Source organism: Sus scrofa, chromosome 6 (genome assembly GCF_054392235.1).
Source record: "Sus scrofa isolate SSC_HxYL_T2T_F1_AM1 chromosome 6, Sscrofa_HxYL_maternal_Yorkshire_Landrace_v2.0, whole genome shotgun sequence".
NCBI classification, from domain to species: domain Eukaryota; kingdom Metazoa; phylum Chordata; class Mammalia; order Artiodactyla; family Suidae; genus Sus; species Sus scrofa.
This window is the reverse complement of record NC_139388.1, coordinates 73,183,846-73,203,759: the sequence shown is the minus strand read 5'-3', so window position 1 is coordinate 73,203,759 and position 19,914 is coordinate 73,183,846. Positions and strand designations below refer to the sequence as shown.

The 19,914-nt window shown below is 51.1% G+C and overlaps 1 protein-coding gene and 1 long non-coding RNA gene across 2 annotated transcripts in view; one reads left to right on the top strand and one right to left on the bottom strand.

Moving 5' to 3' along the window:
• LOC110261087 (uncharacterized) overlaps window positions 1–4,283 on the bottom strand; it is a 37,409-nt gene extending 33,126 nt beyond the window's left edge. The window contains exon 1 of the long non-coding RNA XR_014807025.1: window positions 4,087–4,283. This is a non-coding gene — a long non-coding RNA (uncharacterized LOC110261087). The remainder of the gene's footprint in view (window positions 1–4,086) is intronic.
• A 148-nt stretch (window positions 4,284–4,431) lies between these two features.
• On the top strand, window positions 4,432–19,405 carry ERRFI1 (ERBB receptor feedback inhibitor 1). The gene is made up of 4 exons (XM_021095275.2): window positions 4,432–4,587; window positions 14,743–14,936; window positions 15,177–15,253; window positions 16,713–19,405. The coding sequence occupies exons 2-4, from the start codon at window positions 14,815–14,817 to the stop codon at window positions 17,900–17,902; spliced, it is 1,389 nt and encodes a 462-aa protein (XP_020950934.2). The 5' UTR covers window positions 4,432–4,587; window positions 14,743–14,814; the 3' UTR covers window positions 17,903–19,405.
• The last annotated feature ends 509 nt before the right edge of the window (window positions 19,406–19,914 follow it).

Genomic DNA, 19,914 nt, shown 5'->3' with positions numbered 1-19,914 from the left:
AATTAATGTATCTCTAGGACACTAAAACACTTCTAATGGTTATAAGCTCCAGAAATGGGATAAAACTAAAAATATACTAACTGCCAATAGCATCAGATGTTTGCTAAGGGAGCACTAAGGAAATGAAAAAGGGGCTCAATTAAAAATGAACCACGCAGGAGCTCCCATCATGGCTCAGAGGTTAACAAACCCGACTAGGAACCATGAGGTTTCGGGTTCGATCCCTGGCCTCCCTCAGTGGGTTAAGGATCCGGCGTTGCCATGAGCTGTGGTGTCAGACACAGACACGGCTCAGATCTGGCAGTGCTGTGGCTGTGGTGTAGGCCAGCAGCTGTAGCTCCGATTCGACCCCTAGCCTGGGGGCCTCCGTATGCCGCGGGTGCAGCCCTAAAAGACAAAAGACAAATAAATAAATAAATAAATAAATAAAAATAAAATTAAAAACAAACCAGACAAATAGCCCCCTAAAACACAGACTAAGCAAAAGTAGGTGAGCCCTGGCCGTCACACTTAAAACAGTAGGTAAATAAGTTAAAACTAGCAGTTCAGTCTTTTCCCAGGCTGAGTATAACAGCACATTTTTTTAAGGGAAAAACCAAAAAATGGGGAGTGATTCCCTAATTTTTGTCCCCGGGGAAAATGGAAGCTGTAAAGAACTCTTTTTTTTTTTTTTTTTTTTTTTTTTCTTTTTCTTTTTCGGCTGCACCTGCAGTATATGGAGGTTCCCAGGCTAGGGTTAAATCAGAGGAGCAGCTGCTGGCCTACACCACAGCCACAGCAACATCGGGTCCTTAACCCACTGAACAAGGCCAGCGATCAAAGCTGTATCCTCACGGACACGATGCTGGGTTCTTAACCTGCTGAGCCATGATGGGAACTCCAAGAGCTCTTTCTGTGCAACTTTGCAAGTAGCTGCCGACGTTGAAAGCTGAATGGAGACTTTCATTAGGTGAGGCACTCCCGGCGGGTGAATCTGGGCTCTCAGCAGCCTGTGGATTTTAAAGTACGCTACCACGTTGATTGGAAATACTGTGTAATACATGTGCCCAGATGTTTCCAAAACGTAAAGTGGCAACTAAACTGATAACCTATATGAAATTCAATTCTTTCATTGTCATGTATTTTTTCATACATGCACACATCTATAGATTGGTAAAAAAAAAAGTGCATAACTGCATAGATCATGAATAGATCCTCTTATCCTAGGACAAAGAGGATAATACAGAAAATGACTCACTTTAATATATGTCTTTATGAACAGAGCCGAAACACAAAAACATCTGTAAACAGTGTGGATAAACACCAAACTCTGTATCCTCTTCTATAGGAGTTACATAATATCAAGATATAAATCTGGAAGGGTTGTGAGATCCTTATCACAGGTATGTCTGCTCACACCTGACTTGTGTGGATGCTGGCCGAGGAGGAAAAGGAACAATGGTCCTTAGGAAAGCAGAGACTGTGGTTGTGAGTTTCTGAGCCAGAACCTCCCCCTGTTCTCACTCCAGGGACAGCCTCTTCTCACTCTAAAAGAACGGCAAGTGCAAAGGGACAATCTGGGACAATGCGATGCAAGTCTAACATTTTCAAAGTCATGTTGAGGGGGTTTTTTATATTAAATAAAATCAGCTAATAGAAATTCCTTGGGAGGTGGCCTCAAAATTAGATGGATTGGGAGTGATGTAAAAACATTGTCTGGGAGTTCCCACTTGGCTCAGTGATAACAAACTCAACTGGTATCCATGAGGATGAGGGTTTGATCCCTGGCCTCGCTTGGTGGGTTAAGGATCTGGCATTACTGTGACCTATGGTGTAGGTCACAGACGAGGCTCAGATCTGGTGTTGCTGTGGCTGTGGCGTAGGCCATCAGCTGCAGCTCCCATTCGACCCCTAGCCTGGGAACTCCATATGCTTTGGATGTGGCCCTAAAAAGACAAAAAAAAAAAAAAAAAAAAGTCTGATTTACGGTTTACGGGACATAAATTAAAATGTTAGATGCAGTACAGAGAATTTTTTTCCCCAAACCTCTAGTGTTCTATTGAAAGTCACTAAGTGATCATTTGATACGCTTAATATGTTAATGTCACTAGCATTTTGTGTTTAAACTTTTCCCCCCAGTACTGTACAGTATTATTGACATGTCAGTGTCATTACAAAACATAACTAACAGAGTCTCAGATAAAAGATTTGCGGGGTGTAATTCTTCTCATGTGATTCATCCACAGCTGAGAAAGCCATTCTGTAGGAGTATAACTGTAAGCAAAATTCAGCAAAGCGCTTAGCCATCGCTGGTTCTCCCTCCCCCCAAGAGAGAGCCCAAGATGTTTCTTTTGCAAGTTTTAAATAGATCGGAAGAAGAAAATCCAATTAATCCAGCATGACTCATGTGATTTTTGTGATTTTTGAGAATTTACCAAAACATGAGCACATCCCACAGCTGTCAACCCTATAGCAAGACTCCTATTGATCTTCCTTGAAAGAAGGGGTGTGTTTGATGGTTACTGTAGTCATTATCACTGTTTAATGAATAGGAGAATGTAAAAGCAGGCCAACCCGGCCAAAGCACAAATTACAACTGTGTTGTGGTGACTTGAAATAGCGTAACTAGGGTTCCTTTTGGCTGAAACTTGAGCTCGTCTAGTTTCCCATTCAGTAAATGCTGAACTGTGAGGTCTGAAAGGATGTTCTCTGGAAAGTTCTCAGGCTGATCCTTTTTTTACACGGATAACAGCGTATGGGTAAGTGATAAACATAAATGAAACAAAAATAGGGGGAAAAACATCCAGATGGACTTTCTGTGAATCCAAAAACCTAGTTAATTGGGCGAGAAAACTAGCAATTAGTTGTGAATCATGTTCATGGTTCTAAATAACAGTAAATGAATAGCAATACGAAAGGTTAACAAAAAGATGGCATAACCGAATTGTTCTTAAGCAGCGTGAAAATGACCCAAGTGCCCCTGCGGTCCAGAAGGAACCCATCAGAATGGAGGGGAGAGTTCTGCTTAGTATTTATTTCACCAATAAAAGAAGGCAAAGGGATACTTCAGAGTGTGTGTGTATGTGTGTGTGTGTGTGTGTGTACGCATGTGCTTAAGGCCTTGAATTCGAAATCAGGCCTTTGAATTAAATTTAGAAGAATGTAAGTAAATAATAGGAGAGAAAAGGCAAATCATTTCAGGGAGTGCAAAGTTAATAGTTAACCTGGTAATGAGGTCGGAATCTCACTCCATATGTTAAACCACCCCAATTAGGTAGCACTAAATGTCTAACTATCCTGCGTTATTGCTGAAAGGCAAGACTGGGCCTCTGCAGAGACCAAAGAGGTCAGCAGCAGGTCTCCGGCCTCCACTTAATGGAGAGTACCATTCAGCGGATTTGTTCTAGCTAAACCTGGAGGGTTTCTGTCTGTTTGCTTTTTTTCTTACTTTAGTTACTCTTGGTTTGTTATCATTTGTATTATTTATTTTACGGTTAAACTATAAGCCTAAGTTGCATCACCGGCGCCCCGAGAAACCTCCTCCAGCAGGCTTGCTGGTGTTCTGTCCTTGGGCATCCGTGGCTGCCCTGATGCCAAAAGATGTTGAGGTCGGTGTGGGTCTGTTAAGTAAACAGGAGAGTGGGCACTCAGGCAGATGCCAGGCTGGGGGTGGGCAGCCCTCTCCGGGTCAACTGCCACCAGGGCCTGGCCTCCATCGACAAACCTGTGGTCAGAGGAGAGGCGGCTGGGCACTGGTCCATGAAAGGCCCTCACCAGTATGGCCTCGCTACCCCTCACTGTCTCACACTGTCCCACACCATCCCTTCTCTCCCATGCTGTCCCCTCTGGTCCCACGCTGTCCCTCCCTGTCTTGCACTGCCCCTGGATGTCCCTCCCTGCCCCACACTGCCCTCCCACGCCGCGGCCTGCGGGCCTCGTGGTGAGCGCGGGGCCTGCAGGCTGCAGGGGCAGCCCCGCAGAGGCCCCGCTCGCCTTCTCCGGTGCCCTCAGCCCACCCACGCGCGGCGGCCCGCGGACACAGGAAGACAAAACCCTCCTCGTGGATGGTAACGATGTAACTAACTCCCGCGCGAGGCGCGGCGCCACCTTTGGTTCGAGCAGGAATCGCGGCCGCGGCCAGGAGGTTCGCCCACTTCGGAGGAAAATTCAGGGTGAGGGGTTCCGGGAGCTGGGCAGCGGCCGCCAGGATTCAGCCGAGAGGAGGTGTGAAGGCCGCGGCGGCCGAGAAACACATCCAGCGGGAGACAAAAGGTTGCTGCCCCTTAGGGCAGCGCGATGCAGGTGGACCCCACGCGAGCGCCTCGGCCGTGACATCGCCCCTTTAAGCGGCTCGCAGCCGGGATTGGCTGCGCCGAGGAGGTGGGGCGGTGGGTGGTGACGTCACGGACCCGCCCACCCGCTATATAGCGAGGCGGCGGCGGCATCGGCGACGGCGGCCGAGTGCGAGTGGGGAACGCGAGCGCGAGTGAACGGCTAGCGAGTGGCGAGGCGCCTGCGCGGTGTCCGGGCCCCTGAGCCCGCGGCGCTGAGACAGCCGGGACGGACATGCGCGGGAGGGCGCCGTGGGGCAGCCGCGGCTCCGCTGGGGTAAGGGGCCTGCGGGCCGGGGGCGGGGAGGCTGGCGCCGCGCCCCTCGGGGCTCCGGGCGGCTCCCGACGCGGGGCGGGCCCCCCGGGCGCCGAGAGGGTCGCCCGGCGCGGAATCTCCCGGGACAGAGGGAGGGGCCGGCGCCGGGGACGCGGTTCCCGGTGCGGCGACCTGGGGTCCTGCGCCCGCGGGCTGGCGGCGGCCTCGGGCTCTTTCCTCCTCCGCGCGGGGGCTGCGCCGGCAAACCGGGTCCTGGGAGCGGCGGGGGCCCGGAATCCGCAGCGGTTCTGACCCGCGCTCCCACTGCCTAGTCTCGGCGACGACGCTCATCCCCGGTCGGTGTTCTTAATTCATGTGGGCAGCTCCGTGCCTTCCTCCTCTTCCTCCCCCCAGTACGGGGTTCTGTGCTCTGAACGTCCTAAATTCTGCTTCACAAGGAAAGGAGCTGCAGAGTTCTGTGTTTGAAAGGTGAACGCTTCTTGGGTATTTCTCGTGTGTGTGTGTTTTTATGTGTATATCATAGCTTTGTACAAATTAGATGACTCTTTTACCGTGATTGGTACTGTATCGGTGCTTGCGAAGTCTGTATTAAGGTTTCATCATCGCTTGAAAGAAACCAGTCTCTTACCTGATAAAAAAATATGAATAGATTGTTAGTCATAAACTTAAGTGCCGTCAGAATAGAGACTGTAGCTTTAAAAGAGATGTGTTGGTGACTTTAGGTACACCTGCAACACAGGTAGGGCAGGACTGGTTTCTAGGCAACTGTCAGGGGTGAAGAAAGGTGAGGTTAAAATGATTTTTTTTTTCCTTCTGGAGAACAAGTGTTCTGCAGAAGTTTTAAGCTCTCGTAAATCTCTTCCGAATGCAGTGGGGATACATGTGAGAGAATGAAGCATCTAAAGTCCACCATACCTAGTCTTGCCTTCTGTCTTTCTGTCTTTCTTTTTTAACCCTACTGGAATTATATAGGTGCACGTTTTCCTTAAACAAAGGCATTTTGGTACCTGTGTCAATAAATGACTAAATATTGCTAAGACCAAAATAAAAGAAGTCGGGGTTTCTTGTTAACATGCTGACTATGATTGGTTATCAGTATGTTATCAGCTAAGCTCTTTGAGCAGATTTAAAGAGAAATACATACAGGCTGTAGCATGGAGTTCAAACACTGGCCGTCATTACCCTCTTCCCAGAGAGGTTTCTTTTCAGCGGCTGTGTGTTCCCGTGGACACTGATAGGTGGGAGGAGGTCTAGGACTAACCATTTATAACCCAACAGATATTAGATTGTAAACTCCTTAAGGGCAGGAACTCTGCCTTGTACAGCTTCTATCTTATGCAGCTTTGTACATAGTTGATGATTGATAAATAATTGCAGGGAAGCATATTTTACATTTTAAAGCTCAGCGGGATTGGACCAGTCACTGATAAGGGTCTGAAAGCAAATCTTGTTTGGTTTGGTTTTTTTTTTTTTTTTTTTTTTTTTTCTTTTATGGCTGTTATGAAACATCTGGATGATTTATATTTTTGACAGGTAGAATCTCCGTTTTGATGCATTGGCCTTCCTCCTTTGAGTTCACAGTGGATACTAGTCCCTCTCTGTGAGACTTAATTACACTGTAGACTTGAGTTTTTGCGTGGAAATAACCCTTAGCTGCTGCTGCTCAGAAGTCAAACCAGATAATACTTCCTTTCTGCTAATACTGATGGTAGCTTTTAGACAGCAAGTCACCTAAATTACAGGTACAATCTAACATGCTTGAAGCTGACCTGAATGTCTGCATACCATCAGGTTGCTCTAGAAGAGTGAGCAGAGGAGGGAAAAGGTGGTGCCGAGGGTAATTCCTGGAATCTGAATGTCATAGGCTCCCTCTACCAGAGGAACAACTCTGATCTTAATCTAAATAAATTTGAATTGGTCCCTCATTGTCGGGATTCCTGTAGCATCCTTTAGTGTTGGTGTTTGGCCATGCTTTCTAAAAGCTGATGACTAGCTCCCTAGATGCAGGAAATCCCTTTGTGGCATTCTGGCATTATTCGCACAGTGGAAACTCATGCTTGGTGAAGACAGATAAAACTGGTGAGTTTCAAGGTTCAGAACACACGTTACTAGCTGAGTACCGAAATTTGTTTTGAGATAGGGGAAAGTGAGTGTGGGATTCAGATTTCAGAAGGAAAAACCAGATGCTGCAACTTGGAGTCCTTGTTGATACTTTAATCCAACCCCTTAGACCATCAAATCGGGCAGTATATGACTAAAAGGGCACGGATCAGATTGTTGAAACTGGGGGTCTGGCCACGTGAATGAACCCTTTTCTGCCCAGAGTGCCGTGATGCAACGCAGCATCGAAGTTGAACCGAGGGAACGGGACGAAGGTGAGGCTCAGAAGACACTGTTGAAAACCCTCAGACAATGCAACGCGACCAAGTTACGGATTAGGTTTAAAAATGCCACCCCTGCTCTGTGCAGAACGGCCATCCCCTAACTCCTCAGGCTGCCTTCTCTTCCTCCCTCAGACTTGACTTTTGAGAGTCACCTGAGCGAAGCCTTCCCTAAGCACCTGTGCAAACAGCTGCTCTCGCCTCCTGTCCTCACGACTGTTCCCTGCATTTCCTTGGAAGTTACCCCAGTCTGAAGTTGTCTGCTTGGTACCTCCTCCTCAGAGCCAGCCTCTCCCCTAGCGTCCTGTCTGGTCCAGAAGAAGCATCTGATTGTGCAAACAGTCAGGCCTTTGCCCTCTAAGAACCTGGCACCTAGGCACCTGGGCACATTGGGTTTTCCTCTCCAGATGACTGGCACTCGGGGCCGGCCCTCTGACAGTTTCCACGTCTGTAAACGAGAATGTTCAGAGGAGAGGGGTAGCTGTTGCCCAAAATGCAGGAGACTCTAGGAGGGAGAGGTGGGAAAGTGGTGTGGGGACAACTCTGGGTCGCCAGGCAGAAGAGCTGCAATGGCCCTTTGCCGACAGGAAGCTATCCAACCTCACCTGTTTCCGCCTCTCGGAGATGGGGACTGGGAGCCCCGCCTCCCCTTACAGGGACCTTGTGGGGATCCAGCGAGATAACGTGTTAGAAAGCGCTTTGTGGGGAGTTTCCGTCATGGCGCAGCGGGAACGAATCCGACTAGGAACCATGAGGTCGCGGGTTCGATCCCAGGCCTCGCTCAGTGGGTTAAGGATCCAGCATGGCTGTGGCTGTGGTGTAGGTTGGCAACTACAGCTCCAGTTCCACCCCTAGCCTGGGAACTTTCATATGCCGTGGGTGTGGCCCTAAAAAGACAAAAAGACAAGAAAAAGAAAACGCTTTGTAATGTGTGGAGTGCTTTGCAAAAATACAAGACATTCTACAAAGTTGTGGATTTTACCAGAGAGCCTGGTTACAACGCCAGCCTTGGGGCCCGCGCTGCCAGTGCAGTAAAAGGAGGCCCCCTGGGGAGATAGAGGAACCCCTTTTTGTAGGTGAAGACAGCCCTTTGTTGTGTCAAGTGTCATGCTGTCATGGGATTCCTAATGGGCTGGGGGGATGAGCATGTCACTAAAAGCTGACGGTTTCAAAAGACCTGTTTGAAGTGGTCACAGAATATAAGGCTGATACCTCAACCCGCCCTTTTTAAAGGACATGGAGGACCAACCTGTAAATAATAACAGGTTTGAGGGCATTGACGTCAAAGAGGCACTTTCATAGCTAAGGGTTCCCCACGAAAAACGATTAGCAGGCAGCCAATCCCCAGCACCGTCTGCCTGAGCCAGCCTTGAAGCTTGAGCATTGCAGTGGGTCAGCTCTGTCCCCTGCAAGGAAGGCCTGGGGCTTGGGGAGCAGAGCCCGGCTTAAGTCTGGGCCCCACCGCCTAGAGCAAGTTACCTAATTTGGCGCCTCCAGCTCTCTGGTTAGTAAGCCAGGGCAGTGACAGTCACCCACCTCCCAGGGTTGTTGAGAGGATTAAATGAGTCCACATAAAGGACTTAGAACAATGCCTGTCAGGGATGTGCCCAGTGAGCTGGTTGTTACTCTCCCTGGGTTTGTGTTCACTGTAACAACCTCGAGTTCCTCACTGGGTGGTTTAAATGCTCGTTAAGTAGATTGGACGTTTTAAATATTCGCTCCCCGTCATTAGACTCTTGTGCACCTTGTGGTTAAGATCTGAATAGAAATCATGTACCTTTTACAATTAGAAATCTATTGTATGTGTAAAAGGAAGAATACGATCGTGTGGTGTGTGGGGGTGTGGGGGTGGGGGTGTGGGGGTGGGTGGCTGGCTAATTGCAGTGCTCTGTAGGAAAGGGACATTTCTGCTGGGTCACTGAAGCCCTATAGGCGACTGAGGGAGCCCAGATCTCTGGATGACTGTGGTCATTGATGGAATTGCTTTTTGGTTTTTTTTTTTTTTTTTTTAACTTCTTAAAATTTCTTAAAATTTTAAAATCTGGGCCATCTTCTGAGTTCTTCAAGAAATCCTCTCACTTAGCTCTGATTGTGACCGTGCGAAGACAGGGTCTTCTCCCTGTCGCCTCGGTTTCTCCCACTTACAAATGGGCCATTATACGCCAGGCATGGATTGGGGGGATGGAGCCACAAGAGGACAGGAGCCCCCCCCCCCCCATGGACCACATGCCCATCCTCACCGAGGCCGCTGAGTGTAGTGAGGGTTTTGAACTTCACGTAACACATTTTTGGGTCATCAGTGCTTTTATCACCAAGGCTGTTGATGCTTCCGTGGCAGCAGGACACAAAGCCTGGCACTCGCTGCCCCTCCTCCCCTTCCCCCAAATCAGTCTTACCGATGACGTCAGACAGACCCTGAAGGAGGGCCTGTGATTTTTCTTTTTTGGAGAACCTTTGGCTTTTAGTGAAGCAACTCAGGTCACACACCGCTGTCACTGTCCGAAGCACTGACTGTGTTAGGGGAACATCAGATCAGTAAGTTTGCTCGTTGTTCATAAAAATGAAGCTCCTATAAGGCAGCTGAACTGAATGTTCTAAAGCCTGGCTTCCAGCACGACACATACTCATCCCCCAAAAAATGGTGAGGTTTCATTTCCTTTTCTCATTTTCCCAAAGGTGGTTATTTTGGGCCTTTTCCAGATGACGCCGAGGTGGTTTGTTGGGGGAGGATCTAAAATCCTGGTGGTTGTCATGTTCCCACATCAGCTTCTTTTCATAACTCAGGCCTCCAAATAGAGTTACGGTAGAGCTCCTGGATGTGGGACTGGGTAGGTAGGTAATTGTTAATGCAGCTGAAAAGGCCATCTATCACCCTGAATAAACAGGAATCAGGTTCTTAAACCAGATTGAAAGAAGGAAATTACATCACACTTTTAAATAAGGAAGCGCCGGTCGGAACTGGATGAGTTGTGTGACAAAAATGTGCCCCTCCTTCTCCTGTGGATTGCTGCAGAGATTTATTAATGACATCTGGTGGCCAGGTAAGCCTATCTAGGTTACCGTCTTAAGGTAGCCTGGTTTTTTAAAGAACAGTTTCAGAGAGGCTAACATCAAGCAAGGGGCACGTGGTTCCACCTTCATAGGGAATGTACAGTGTGCTTTTTGGTATAACTACTTTTTTTTGCTTTTTCTTTTTTTAAAGAAAAGGACCTTTAAATTCAGTAGCAAAACCACAGGTGCATTATCATCCAGAGGAGAAGGTGAAATTCACTGTTTCTAGAAAGCATGCTCCTCCATTGCTTTAAGGAAACATTCAGTAACAGAAGCCAATCTGGAAAGTTACAGTGTTAACCGTTTAAGCGTCTCATTTTTACCCCATCTCAAAACTGTCCATCCACTTCGGAGTCTGGAAATGAATTTCCTGAGAATTCCTTGCCTGCTCCATGTCTTAGACTTGCCCCCTGACCATCGGGTGATGTCAGCTCATGTTACCCTTTCCTTCTTCCCTGATTTGTGTTCTACATGAATCTTCTGTGTACTTACTTTTCTAAAAGTGAGATGAATATTTTCTCAAAACTCACTTAGTAAGTACATGTGAGAAATGAATGAGTTCCCTGGTGGCCTAGTGGCTAAGGCTTCAGTGCTGTCGCCCCTGTGGTGCAGGTTTGATCCCTGGCTCGGGAACGTCCACATTCTGCCTGTGCAGCCAAACAAAAAAGAAAGAAAGGAATGAGGCCAGAATCTTGGGGGCGGTGGGGTAGGGGGGACTGGGGGAGAAGTCCCGTCCTAGAGAATTGGGAGGATGGAAGGGGAGAGGGCACAGCATGGACTAACCCAAGACTGAAGAGACGAGGAAGGGAGTGGGTCTCGGAGAAGGTGGCGGGAGAGGCGGCCCCTAGGGGAGGTAGGTGGGGGCCTTGCCAGGAGGCCTTCGGCGCTGGGCGGGGCAGCTGCGATGGGGAAGCCCTTGCAGACCCCTGGGCAGTGGACATGGGCCCCTTGAGCTGTGGGTCAGCACCAGCTGTCGGGTGGGCAGGGGACTGGGGATGTTCGGGCCCCGAGGCAGGTGGGACCCAGTGACCGGAAGGAAGATGGGCTTTCGAGACAGTGTAGAGCGGGGCCCTGGGACTCGGGGGTGAAGTCGGGTGAGAAAGGGTGCCTTCCTGCTCAGCCCAGGAACTGGTTTGGGGACGGGGAAGGGGTGTGGAGCAAGCGACAGGCTGCGTTTGGTCTGTGGAGCTGCAGATGCCAGAGGTACATCCAAGTGGAAAGATAATCACCAGACAATAGGAAGTGCAAAGTGGAAGCCTGAGCCAGGGCTGGAGTCCGGAGCCTTGGATGCAGAGCTGAAGCCCTAGATGGGATCCGGTGGGGCAGGGGGCATGAGGAGAGAAAATAAAGGGACAGCCTCAAAAAACCAACGGTTTTATAGGGTCGTTAGGTTTTTCCCTTGAATTAAAAAAAAAAAAAAAATCGAGTGATGTGACCAGGAAAACATTCGCACCAGGACTGGTATGTAACTGCATTTTTGACACCCTAAAAGGCTATCGCTTCACTCCCGTATTTTGGAAAGATCACTCTGCCCAAGGTTAATCGAATCTATACCAAGGTCTGTGCCAGGCTGCCTGGATTAACCTTCGCTTTCCTGTTTTTGCATTTCCCCGCAGAATGCCGCCGGGGACTTGTTTTTCCCACACAGGTGTCTCTCTGCGGTTGTTCTCCTACGGAAGTATAAAGCAGAGCTAGTGTGACCGTCACGTAAAGTTAAATTTCACTTGCGCACCATGTTTCTTTTGAACTTGAGGTTGACCAAATTGACTTCTCCGAGGAGGAGAGAGAGAGAGAGAGAGAGATTGAGAGGTGGGGGCTGGGGGGGGTGGGAGTAAAAGAATCCCAGGAGCTTTCCCACCCTCAGTTTACAACCTGAGGGACACGCTTCAAAAGCCTGCCTCCCACCTCCCCGCAGGTTTGGCCCTTGTTTAGAGTCCGCATTGGGGAGTTATTTTCCAGAAGACGGGAGCACACAGCGCTGCTGCCCTCGGAGCTCCCAGGCGAGTCACTAGGAAGTTCGGACAGTTTCATAACACAGCCCATTCACAATTCCCCATTGAAATGGAGAGGCAGGTCACCTCCTATGAATGCACAAAGACGCTATTGTGGTCACAAGGGAGCTGCCTCAGTGAACACAATTCTTTTTATGCTAAAACAATTTTTTTCTTAAGAAAGCTAACAAGTAGGTGCTGGAAACAATGCATAAAAACATAACTTTTTCTAGAACGTATAAATACTGCTCAGGGACCATTGAAATGTATGTTTAGACCTCGGTGGCAATTTCAGCGCAGGCGATCGTTACACAATCATTCTGTTGAAAGCTCAGATTTAGACGGCGCTGGGCGGCTGACACACAGTAATTACTGGTAGTGCCTGTTGGCCTGCAGACAGGTGGGGGTTGGGCCCCGAGACTCTGGGCAGCATTCTCCTGTAATCTGGACAGGGGATCTTCAAACGTGTGCTTTCAAACCACTTAAATACCATATTCTTCTTCCTATCTGGGCTTTCATTTCCACATCACTACCGATACCCTAGTCCTGCCAGTGCTTGTAGGCGGCTTGGGAAAAGCACCCTAAACCAGGGGCCAAGGACAGAGGGGAGTGTCTCGAAATTTTTTTTTTTTTTCAGAAGTTGTGTTTTTAAATGTTTCTAACACCTTACACCTGATTCAAGGGAGATAAAAACATTTCTTTCTAATCTAAAAACCAGCCTTCAGAAACAGCAAAAAGATCCCCCAGGAACTTACTTTTAGATTTCTGACATGATGGGGCTTCCCCCCCCCATCTTCTTCATCATGTACCTGTAGCGACTAATAAAAGAAAAATGAATGCTTGACTATTTGAAATATGTTCAACCTGTTTAAATCTGCCTGCTATATTAAAACAGCCGACTTTGGGAGAATGGGAGTGAGTGTCTTCATATGTGACTACGTCTAAAAAGCCAGAAGCGGTAATCGGGCCTCATCCTCCTTTGTCACCGAAACATGACTATCTTTCCATTCCTTTTTATGTGAAAAACAAAAACAAAAACAAAAAAACTTATTCGGCGTTCCCGTTGTGGCGCAGCAGGAATGAATCCAACTAGGAACCATGAGTTTGCGGGTTCCATCCCTGGCCTCGCTCAGGGGGTTAAGGATCCGGTGTGGCTATGAGCTGTGGTGTAGGTCGAAGACGAGGCTCGGATCCCATGTTGCTGTGGCTGTGGTGTAGGCCCGTGGCAACAGTTCCGATTCGACCCCTAGCCTGGGAACGCCCAGGTGCCGTGGGTGCAGCCCTAAAAAGAAGAAGAAAAAAAAAAAAAAAAAACCTTGCTATTCATTAAACACTTGCAGCATATTTTTTAAGATCCTTCATTTAAAATAAAAAAACACCTCTGCCTTACCTGTAGTAACTGTTCAGTCGATCTTGACAGTACGACTGCGAATCATTCGGTGGCCTTCCGCAGACATCCAGTCAGCAAACGTGCTCTCACTGAGCACCTGCTGACGCTCCAGATAGCAGTCATCAATGGGTGGGACACAGCCTCTTTCCTGAGCTTGTGGGGGGACAGATTTGTCCCTCAGACAGAACTGTCACCTGCGTGCCCCTCCCCTGCCACAGCACATGTCTCACCTTTGCGTCAGCACCCAGCTCTCGGTTTGTGCAAAAATATTTGTCGAGAGGATGGGAAAGCGTGACGCGAGTGCACGTAGACCCTGCAGAAGGGGTCCGTGTGGCCCGGAGAGGTGACAAGTGATGTCCTAAGCTTATCCTCAGCAGCCATGGCTCCCGAAGGCGGGCGGAGATGGCTGCTAATAACGAATGGGGAAAATTGAGAAGGGGCCGCAGCGTCCAGGGGCTCCAGAAACAGAATGTATGCCCAGGGGCTGGAGGGTCTGAAGCTGAGGGAGCACTGGATTAGGAGAAGCCGCGCTGACTGCCCCGTGTGGCCCAGGCCTCGCAGCCCGGCAGGCAGGACAGGAATCCCGAGGCGCTGCGCAGGGGGAATGGGGAGAAGGCAGTCTTACGTTTGCCTTTAAAAGCCAGGAGGACGCTGTCCAGGCCTCCGCCGAAGCCAGGCCGCTCATCTTGCAGAACTGGATTCGTGCAGAATGGAAATGAGTGTCTTCGTATGTCAAATTTTTTTTTACCCTCGAACAAGTCATATCTGGAGACTTGGGTCTTCCGTGGCCCACCCTGAAATCCAGGATCCAGATAAATGCTAGGCCGTGGGGTCCTCTGGTGCCAACGCTAGGCGCTGTCGAGGATCAGAGCCCTGGGTCTTAGTGAGTTTCAGTGCCGTAGCTGTCAGGTATCGTCATAGGCCAAATGACTTTTTTTTAGCTCAAAGTGGAAAATGAGCCCCACGCCCAGCGCAGCCACACACGGGAAGGCCGGTTTAGTGGGAGGCTGGAGGAACGTCCGTGTGCTTTGGCACACGAGCCCGCTTTGTTGTGTAACTGTCAAGTCTGCCTTTGCTGACAATGGCCTGTTTCCCTTTGGCTGAAAGCATCACAGATCTTGGGTGCGTGCTTGCCTCCTCCCCCCACCAAAGTGATTCTTAAAGTCTGCATTTCCATGCCCTCCGGAAAAGTAAGAAGGAGTGGAGCTAAGGATGTGAGACTTGGGTGGAAATCTGTGATCGATTTCTTGTGTTCCACAGCCCCCGGATGCCCTCATCTTAGCCAGTTAGGCGCGGCTCTGGGTTACTGCCTTTCCTCTCATCTCTCCTTCATCCCCTCCAGGGAATGAAAGCCACTGGTTGACTGCAAATCCCCGGGCTTCACAAGTGTGACGACATCGCAGAATAAGGCACCATGTCAACGGCAGGAGTGGCTGCCCAGGAGATCAGAGTCCCGTTAAAAACTGGATTTCTACATGATGGCCAAGCCCTGGGGAATCTGAAGGGCTGCTGGGGCGGCCGCAGCGAGTTTGAGAGGTAAGCGCAGGGTGTTTGTTGCCTTGGGGTGCAGCAGGGTGGGGAGCCGCTCTGTGGTTCCCTGCAGTGGCTCAGGTCGGCTCCCTGGCCCGGGAACGTTCGCATGCTACGGGCACGGCCCGAGAGAGAAATCTCAAAGAAAGGCCAGCACGGGCCATGCCGAGAACGTGGGAGGTTGGAGTGAGGGCGAGGGCACGTCTGCCACTTGTTTGTGACCAAGGCGCTCTCCTTTCCCTTCAGCGGCTTTTTAAACATCGACCCACTAACCATGGCCTACAGCCTGAACTCCACCGCCCAGGAGCACCTCACAGCCTTCGGTACGTGTTCTGAAAATGCGGGCGAACTTGGCGTTGGGAGAGGAAGCTGGCAGTCAGCCTCTGAGCTTGTCCTCCAGCGTCATTTTCCAAATGAGGAGATGACCCGAACCATTTCCGACAGGAGTCTGACCCCTAGTGGCAGCAGCTTCTGGAGCTACCCGCCCTCCCGAGTTCCCGGGTCACTGGCTCCCCACTTGATCGGTGGGCGAGGTGTGAGCTGCTAAAAGCAAGATTCTCAGCAGGTTCCTGGTGGTCTGGGTGGTGAGGATTTGGCGCTCTCGGCACTGGGGCCCCGGTTCAGTCCCTGGTCTGGGAACTGAGATCCCACATAAAGCTGCTGCAGGCTGCAGCATGCTCTCCTACTCCCGCCAAAAAAAAAAGGCACGATTTGGGTTCTCCTTCCAGCTCCGATACATACTTAAGTTTGAGAAACCTTAGGCAGGATTTCTTTCTTTCTTTTTTGAGGGGCCACACCTGTGGCATATGGAAGTTCCCAGGCTAGGGGTCAAATCAGAGCTGTAGCCACGGCCACTCGGGATCTGAGCCATGTCTGCGACCCACACCACAGATCATGGCAATGCTAGATCCTTAACCCACCAAGTGAAGCCAGTGATCAAACCCGAGTCCTCATGGATACTCGTTGGGTTAACCCACTGAGCCATAGCGGGAACTCCAGGATCTCTCTCTGTCTCTCTTTGGGTCTTTTTGTCTCTTTAGGGCTGCACCCATGGCATATGGAGGTTCCCAGGCCAGGGGTGGAGTCAGAGTTGTAGCAGCCCGCCTACACCACAGCCCCAGCAACGCCAGATGCCAGCCGTTTCTGTGACCTACACCACAGCTCACGGCAACACCGGATCCTTAACCCACTGAGCGAGGCCAGGGATTGAACCTGCGTCCTCATGGCTGCCAGTCAGGTTCTTTCCCGCTGAGCCACAACGGGAACGCCCTCTTCTTTAAGGAGCAGTGAATTCCTGTTTGAAAGTGACAAAGCAGTATAAATATTGACAGACACTTAGAGAAGTGGCCTTCCCTACTCTGAAGGGGCCGGTGCAGGCCCCTGGGTCTCTGTCCAGGCCCACACGTCCCCTGCAGCGAGTCCACCAGCTCGCAGTGTGGAGAAGGGCTGGGAGCCTGTGGTCCACCCCTCGGGGCACCGGGCTCCGGTAGCCTGGCCACCCGCAGATGACCTGCTGCCCACCTGACGCAGATCCTGTGCACGTCCCGGAACCTGTCTGGGGCATGTGGGTGTGCGCTGCCCACACGGCCAGGGCAGGTGGAAGAGAGAGTCTGCTATTTGAACCAGATCATGTGCGTCCCCCACCTCTGGGCTCTCATTACACCCAGGGTGGTTGCCGGGGTGTCCTGGGCGTTTCCCCGCTGGGGGACCCGGCCCAAAGGGCCCGGGCCCCCGGCGGGAAGAGCCTGCCGCGTCCCGGGTAACCTCTCGTGTTCCTTCCAGGGCGCGCTTCCAGGTCCGCTCCGTCGCCCGGCGGCCCCTTGGCCGAGCGCGGCGCCGCGCCAAGGTCCGGCCTGCCCCCTCTGGTCATCCCCGCGAGCGAAAGCCCGGGGCAGCAGGACGAGGAGCCGCTGGCGTGCGGCCTGAAGAGGCTGAGCGTGAACGGGCACGGGCTGGGCGCCGCCACGCCCCCGCTCACGCCCAGCAGGACCTCGCCGGCGCCCTTCCCGTGCGCGGCCCCGTGCGAGCGCGGCTCGCGGCCACTGCCGCCGCTGCCCATCAGCGAAGACCTGTGTCTGGACGAGACGGACTGCGAGGTCGAGTTCCTGACCAGCTCGGACACGGACTTCCTCCTCGAGGCCTGCCCGCCCTCCGACTTCAGGTACAGCGGCCCTGGGCGGCGCAGCTTCCGGGGCTGCGGGCAGATCAACTACGCCTACGTCGACCCCCCGGCCCCGGCCGCCGAACTCAGCGGCCAGGCCCCCGGGCCGGCCGCGGGCCCACGCGGCTCCAGCCCCTCTCCGCCCCAAGCCCACCGGAGACTGAGGCGGTCCCACTCGGGCCCCGCCGGGTCCTTTAACAAGCCAGCCATCCGGGTCTCCAGCTACGGGCCCAGAGCCTCCCCCAACTCCGACGACGACAAACCAGAGGTGCCCCCCCGGGTCCCCATCCCGCCCCGGCCCGCAAAGCCGGACTACAGGAGGTGGTCGGCGGAAGTCACGTCCAGCACCTACAGCGACGAGGACAGGCCCCCCAAGGTCCCTCCGCGAGAGCCTTTGTCCCGGAGCAACTCGCGCACCCCGAGCCCCAAAAGCCTCCCGTCTTACCTCAACGGGGTCATGCCCCCTACGCAGAGCTTTGCCCCGGACCCCAAGTACGTCAGCAGCAAAGCCCTGCAGAGACAGCACAGCGAGGGAGCCGCCAGCAAGGTTCCTTGCATCCTGCCCATCATCGAGAACGGGAGGAAGGTGAGCTCAACGCACTACTATCTGCTACCCGAGAGGCCGCCCTACCTGGACAGGTTCGAGAAGTTTTTCAGGGAGGCAGAAGAAGCGCACGCAAGCACCCCCATCCAGCCATTGCCTGTTGACTGCAGTGTCATTTCCACCCCGGAGAAGCTGGACTCGAAGCCGAGGATGGATCTGGGAGGCCACGGCAAGCGCAAACATTTTTCCTACGTGGTCTCTCCTTAGCTCTGGGGTCCTGGTTCAGCCGAGGTTCCACGGGAGCAAGCGCTTCTCCAGCAGTTGTGCTGTCTGGTTGAGGTTGGCCGGAAGATGGTTGGGATGTGCAGCGGGAGGGAGCTAGACTCTCCGTCTTAACAGAGAGAAGGGCCTGTCGAGCGCCAGGAGGTGCTGGCGTGCTGAGGACCCTGACTGCTGGCGTCCGAGGAAGGTCCCCTCACGTCTGTGGCTGGAAGATGCGATGCAGAGCAGGAGGAAGAGGGGACTTCTCTGTGTGCGCACGTTATATACCTATATATCCACTCGTGGTATGATCCTAGGCCCTAGTTGCAAGTTAACCCATTAGTTACTGTCGTAGAGTAATATATATTCAGGATGATAAGAACTCAAGCTGGAGGATGGTTCCTAACAGACTGAAAATTGAGCAAACGGAAGAGACTACAGTATTGTTTCCATCAGGATCATAAGACAGATACTTTTGCCTAGAAAGTTTGAAGATGTCTGGCTCTGAGGCCTGTGATGTTTTGTTTCCTTTGTTTTTGCAAGCAGGTTTCCACGGAGGGCAGGCCATGCGTTCTTTCCATGACTTCACCAGCCTCCTTTAAAAAAACGTCCCAAAATCTAAGGTGCTGTACATCCTGCTCTCTGTTTGGTTGAGGGCAGGGATGGCACCATGTGTTCACCCGTCGGTATCTCACTCACCTCTTGGCAGGTGGAAAGGTTAGCAGAGTTAGGACATCGCTTTCCCTTAGGGTGCCTGCCTTGCTCCGCACCCCCCGCCCCCAGCCACTCACCCCTGGCAATGAATGCCAGGCGCCTAGAGCACAGCGGAAAGCAAACTCTCCGCCAGTGTTGGGAATGTCAGTGGAAGCAATAACAAAACAAGGCGTATGGGATGGAGAGTATTTGTGTGGGGATGTGTGTTGTGGTTTTGTTTGTTTGTTTGATTTTCGCCCCCCCCCCCTTTTTTAGGCTGTATTAATAAACAGATACAACACAAGCTGGCCTTGTGTTGCTGGTTCCTCTTCAGTATTTCCTGGGGATTGTTTGCTTTTTAAGTAAAACACTTCTGACCAATAATGGCCCCATATGTCTTAAGACCAGAGGTCACATCAGCATCTGGTTCGAACACTCTCCCAGCTGGCTGCTTCCTTCGGCTCCGTGAGACGCAGAGCTCAAGTTCCTGTTTTCACATGCTTCGCGGTATTTATCTCGTGTAGAGAAGCACAAAAGAGAAGGTGCTCCACTAACAGAGGTACATTCTACAATGTTCTTCACAGTTAAACAAGCTGTTTACAGTTGACACTGCTGAGTGATGTTATTTGAGCTATTTAAAGCTTATATTTTAGTATGAACTAAATGAAGGTTAAAACATGCTTTAGAAAAATGCACTGATTACTGCATTCTATGTACAGTATTGGACAAAGGAGTTTATTCATTTTTTGTTGCATTATTTTGAATATTGTCTTTTCATTTTAATAAAGTTATAATACTTATTTATGACACCGTTAATAATGTTTCTTGCCTAAACTCTTATAAGATTTTGTGTCTCAAGTAATATAACCACGTGACCATTTTTAAACACAAGACTTTGCGCTGTTCGATATTGCCTGGAAATTTACCATCGTTCCTAAAATGGCAAATCATTTCATTCCCTAAAATGACAGATGATCTGAGCAGTTTATATCCACGCATGACACACACACACACGTGTGCAAACAAGCTGTTTGTATTTACTTCCAACAATTGAGAAGCTGCACTTGAATGGATGCTGGTCTGTTGCTGTGGAGACGGATTCCAGCTGGGGAGGGGCATCCCCATCCCGGGGCTGGGACAGGAAGGAACTAGCTCTGCCGTGGACCTGAGGCAACCCCTTTTTAGTTCTAGGACCAGGTCTGGGTGGCCCGGGGCCCTTTGGCAGGATCTACCTCTTGCTCGCTATAAGGAGGCACCCATGGGAAGCCAGCCTCTCACGGTTTGGGAGGTGGGCAGAAGCCTTGATGCTTCGGGAGGGGGCTTAT

What these genes read in the sequence shown, in the direction of transcription:
- ERRFI1 (XM_021095275.2), top strand. Translation starts at nt 14,815, where the DNA reads ATGTCAACGGCAGGAGTGGCTGCCCAGGAGATCAGAGTCCCGTTAAAA. An exon ending in GGCCGCAGCGAGTTTGAGAG is followed by an intron (nt 14,937 to 15,176) that starts GTAAGCGCAGGG and finishes CTTTCCCTTCAG; the next exon opens with CGGCTTTTTAAACATCGACC. An exon ending in GGAGCACCTCACAGCCTTCG is followed by an intron (nt 15,254 to 16,712) that starts GTACGTGTTCTG and finishes TGTTCCTTCCAG; the next exon opens with GGCGCGCTTCCAGGTCCGCT.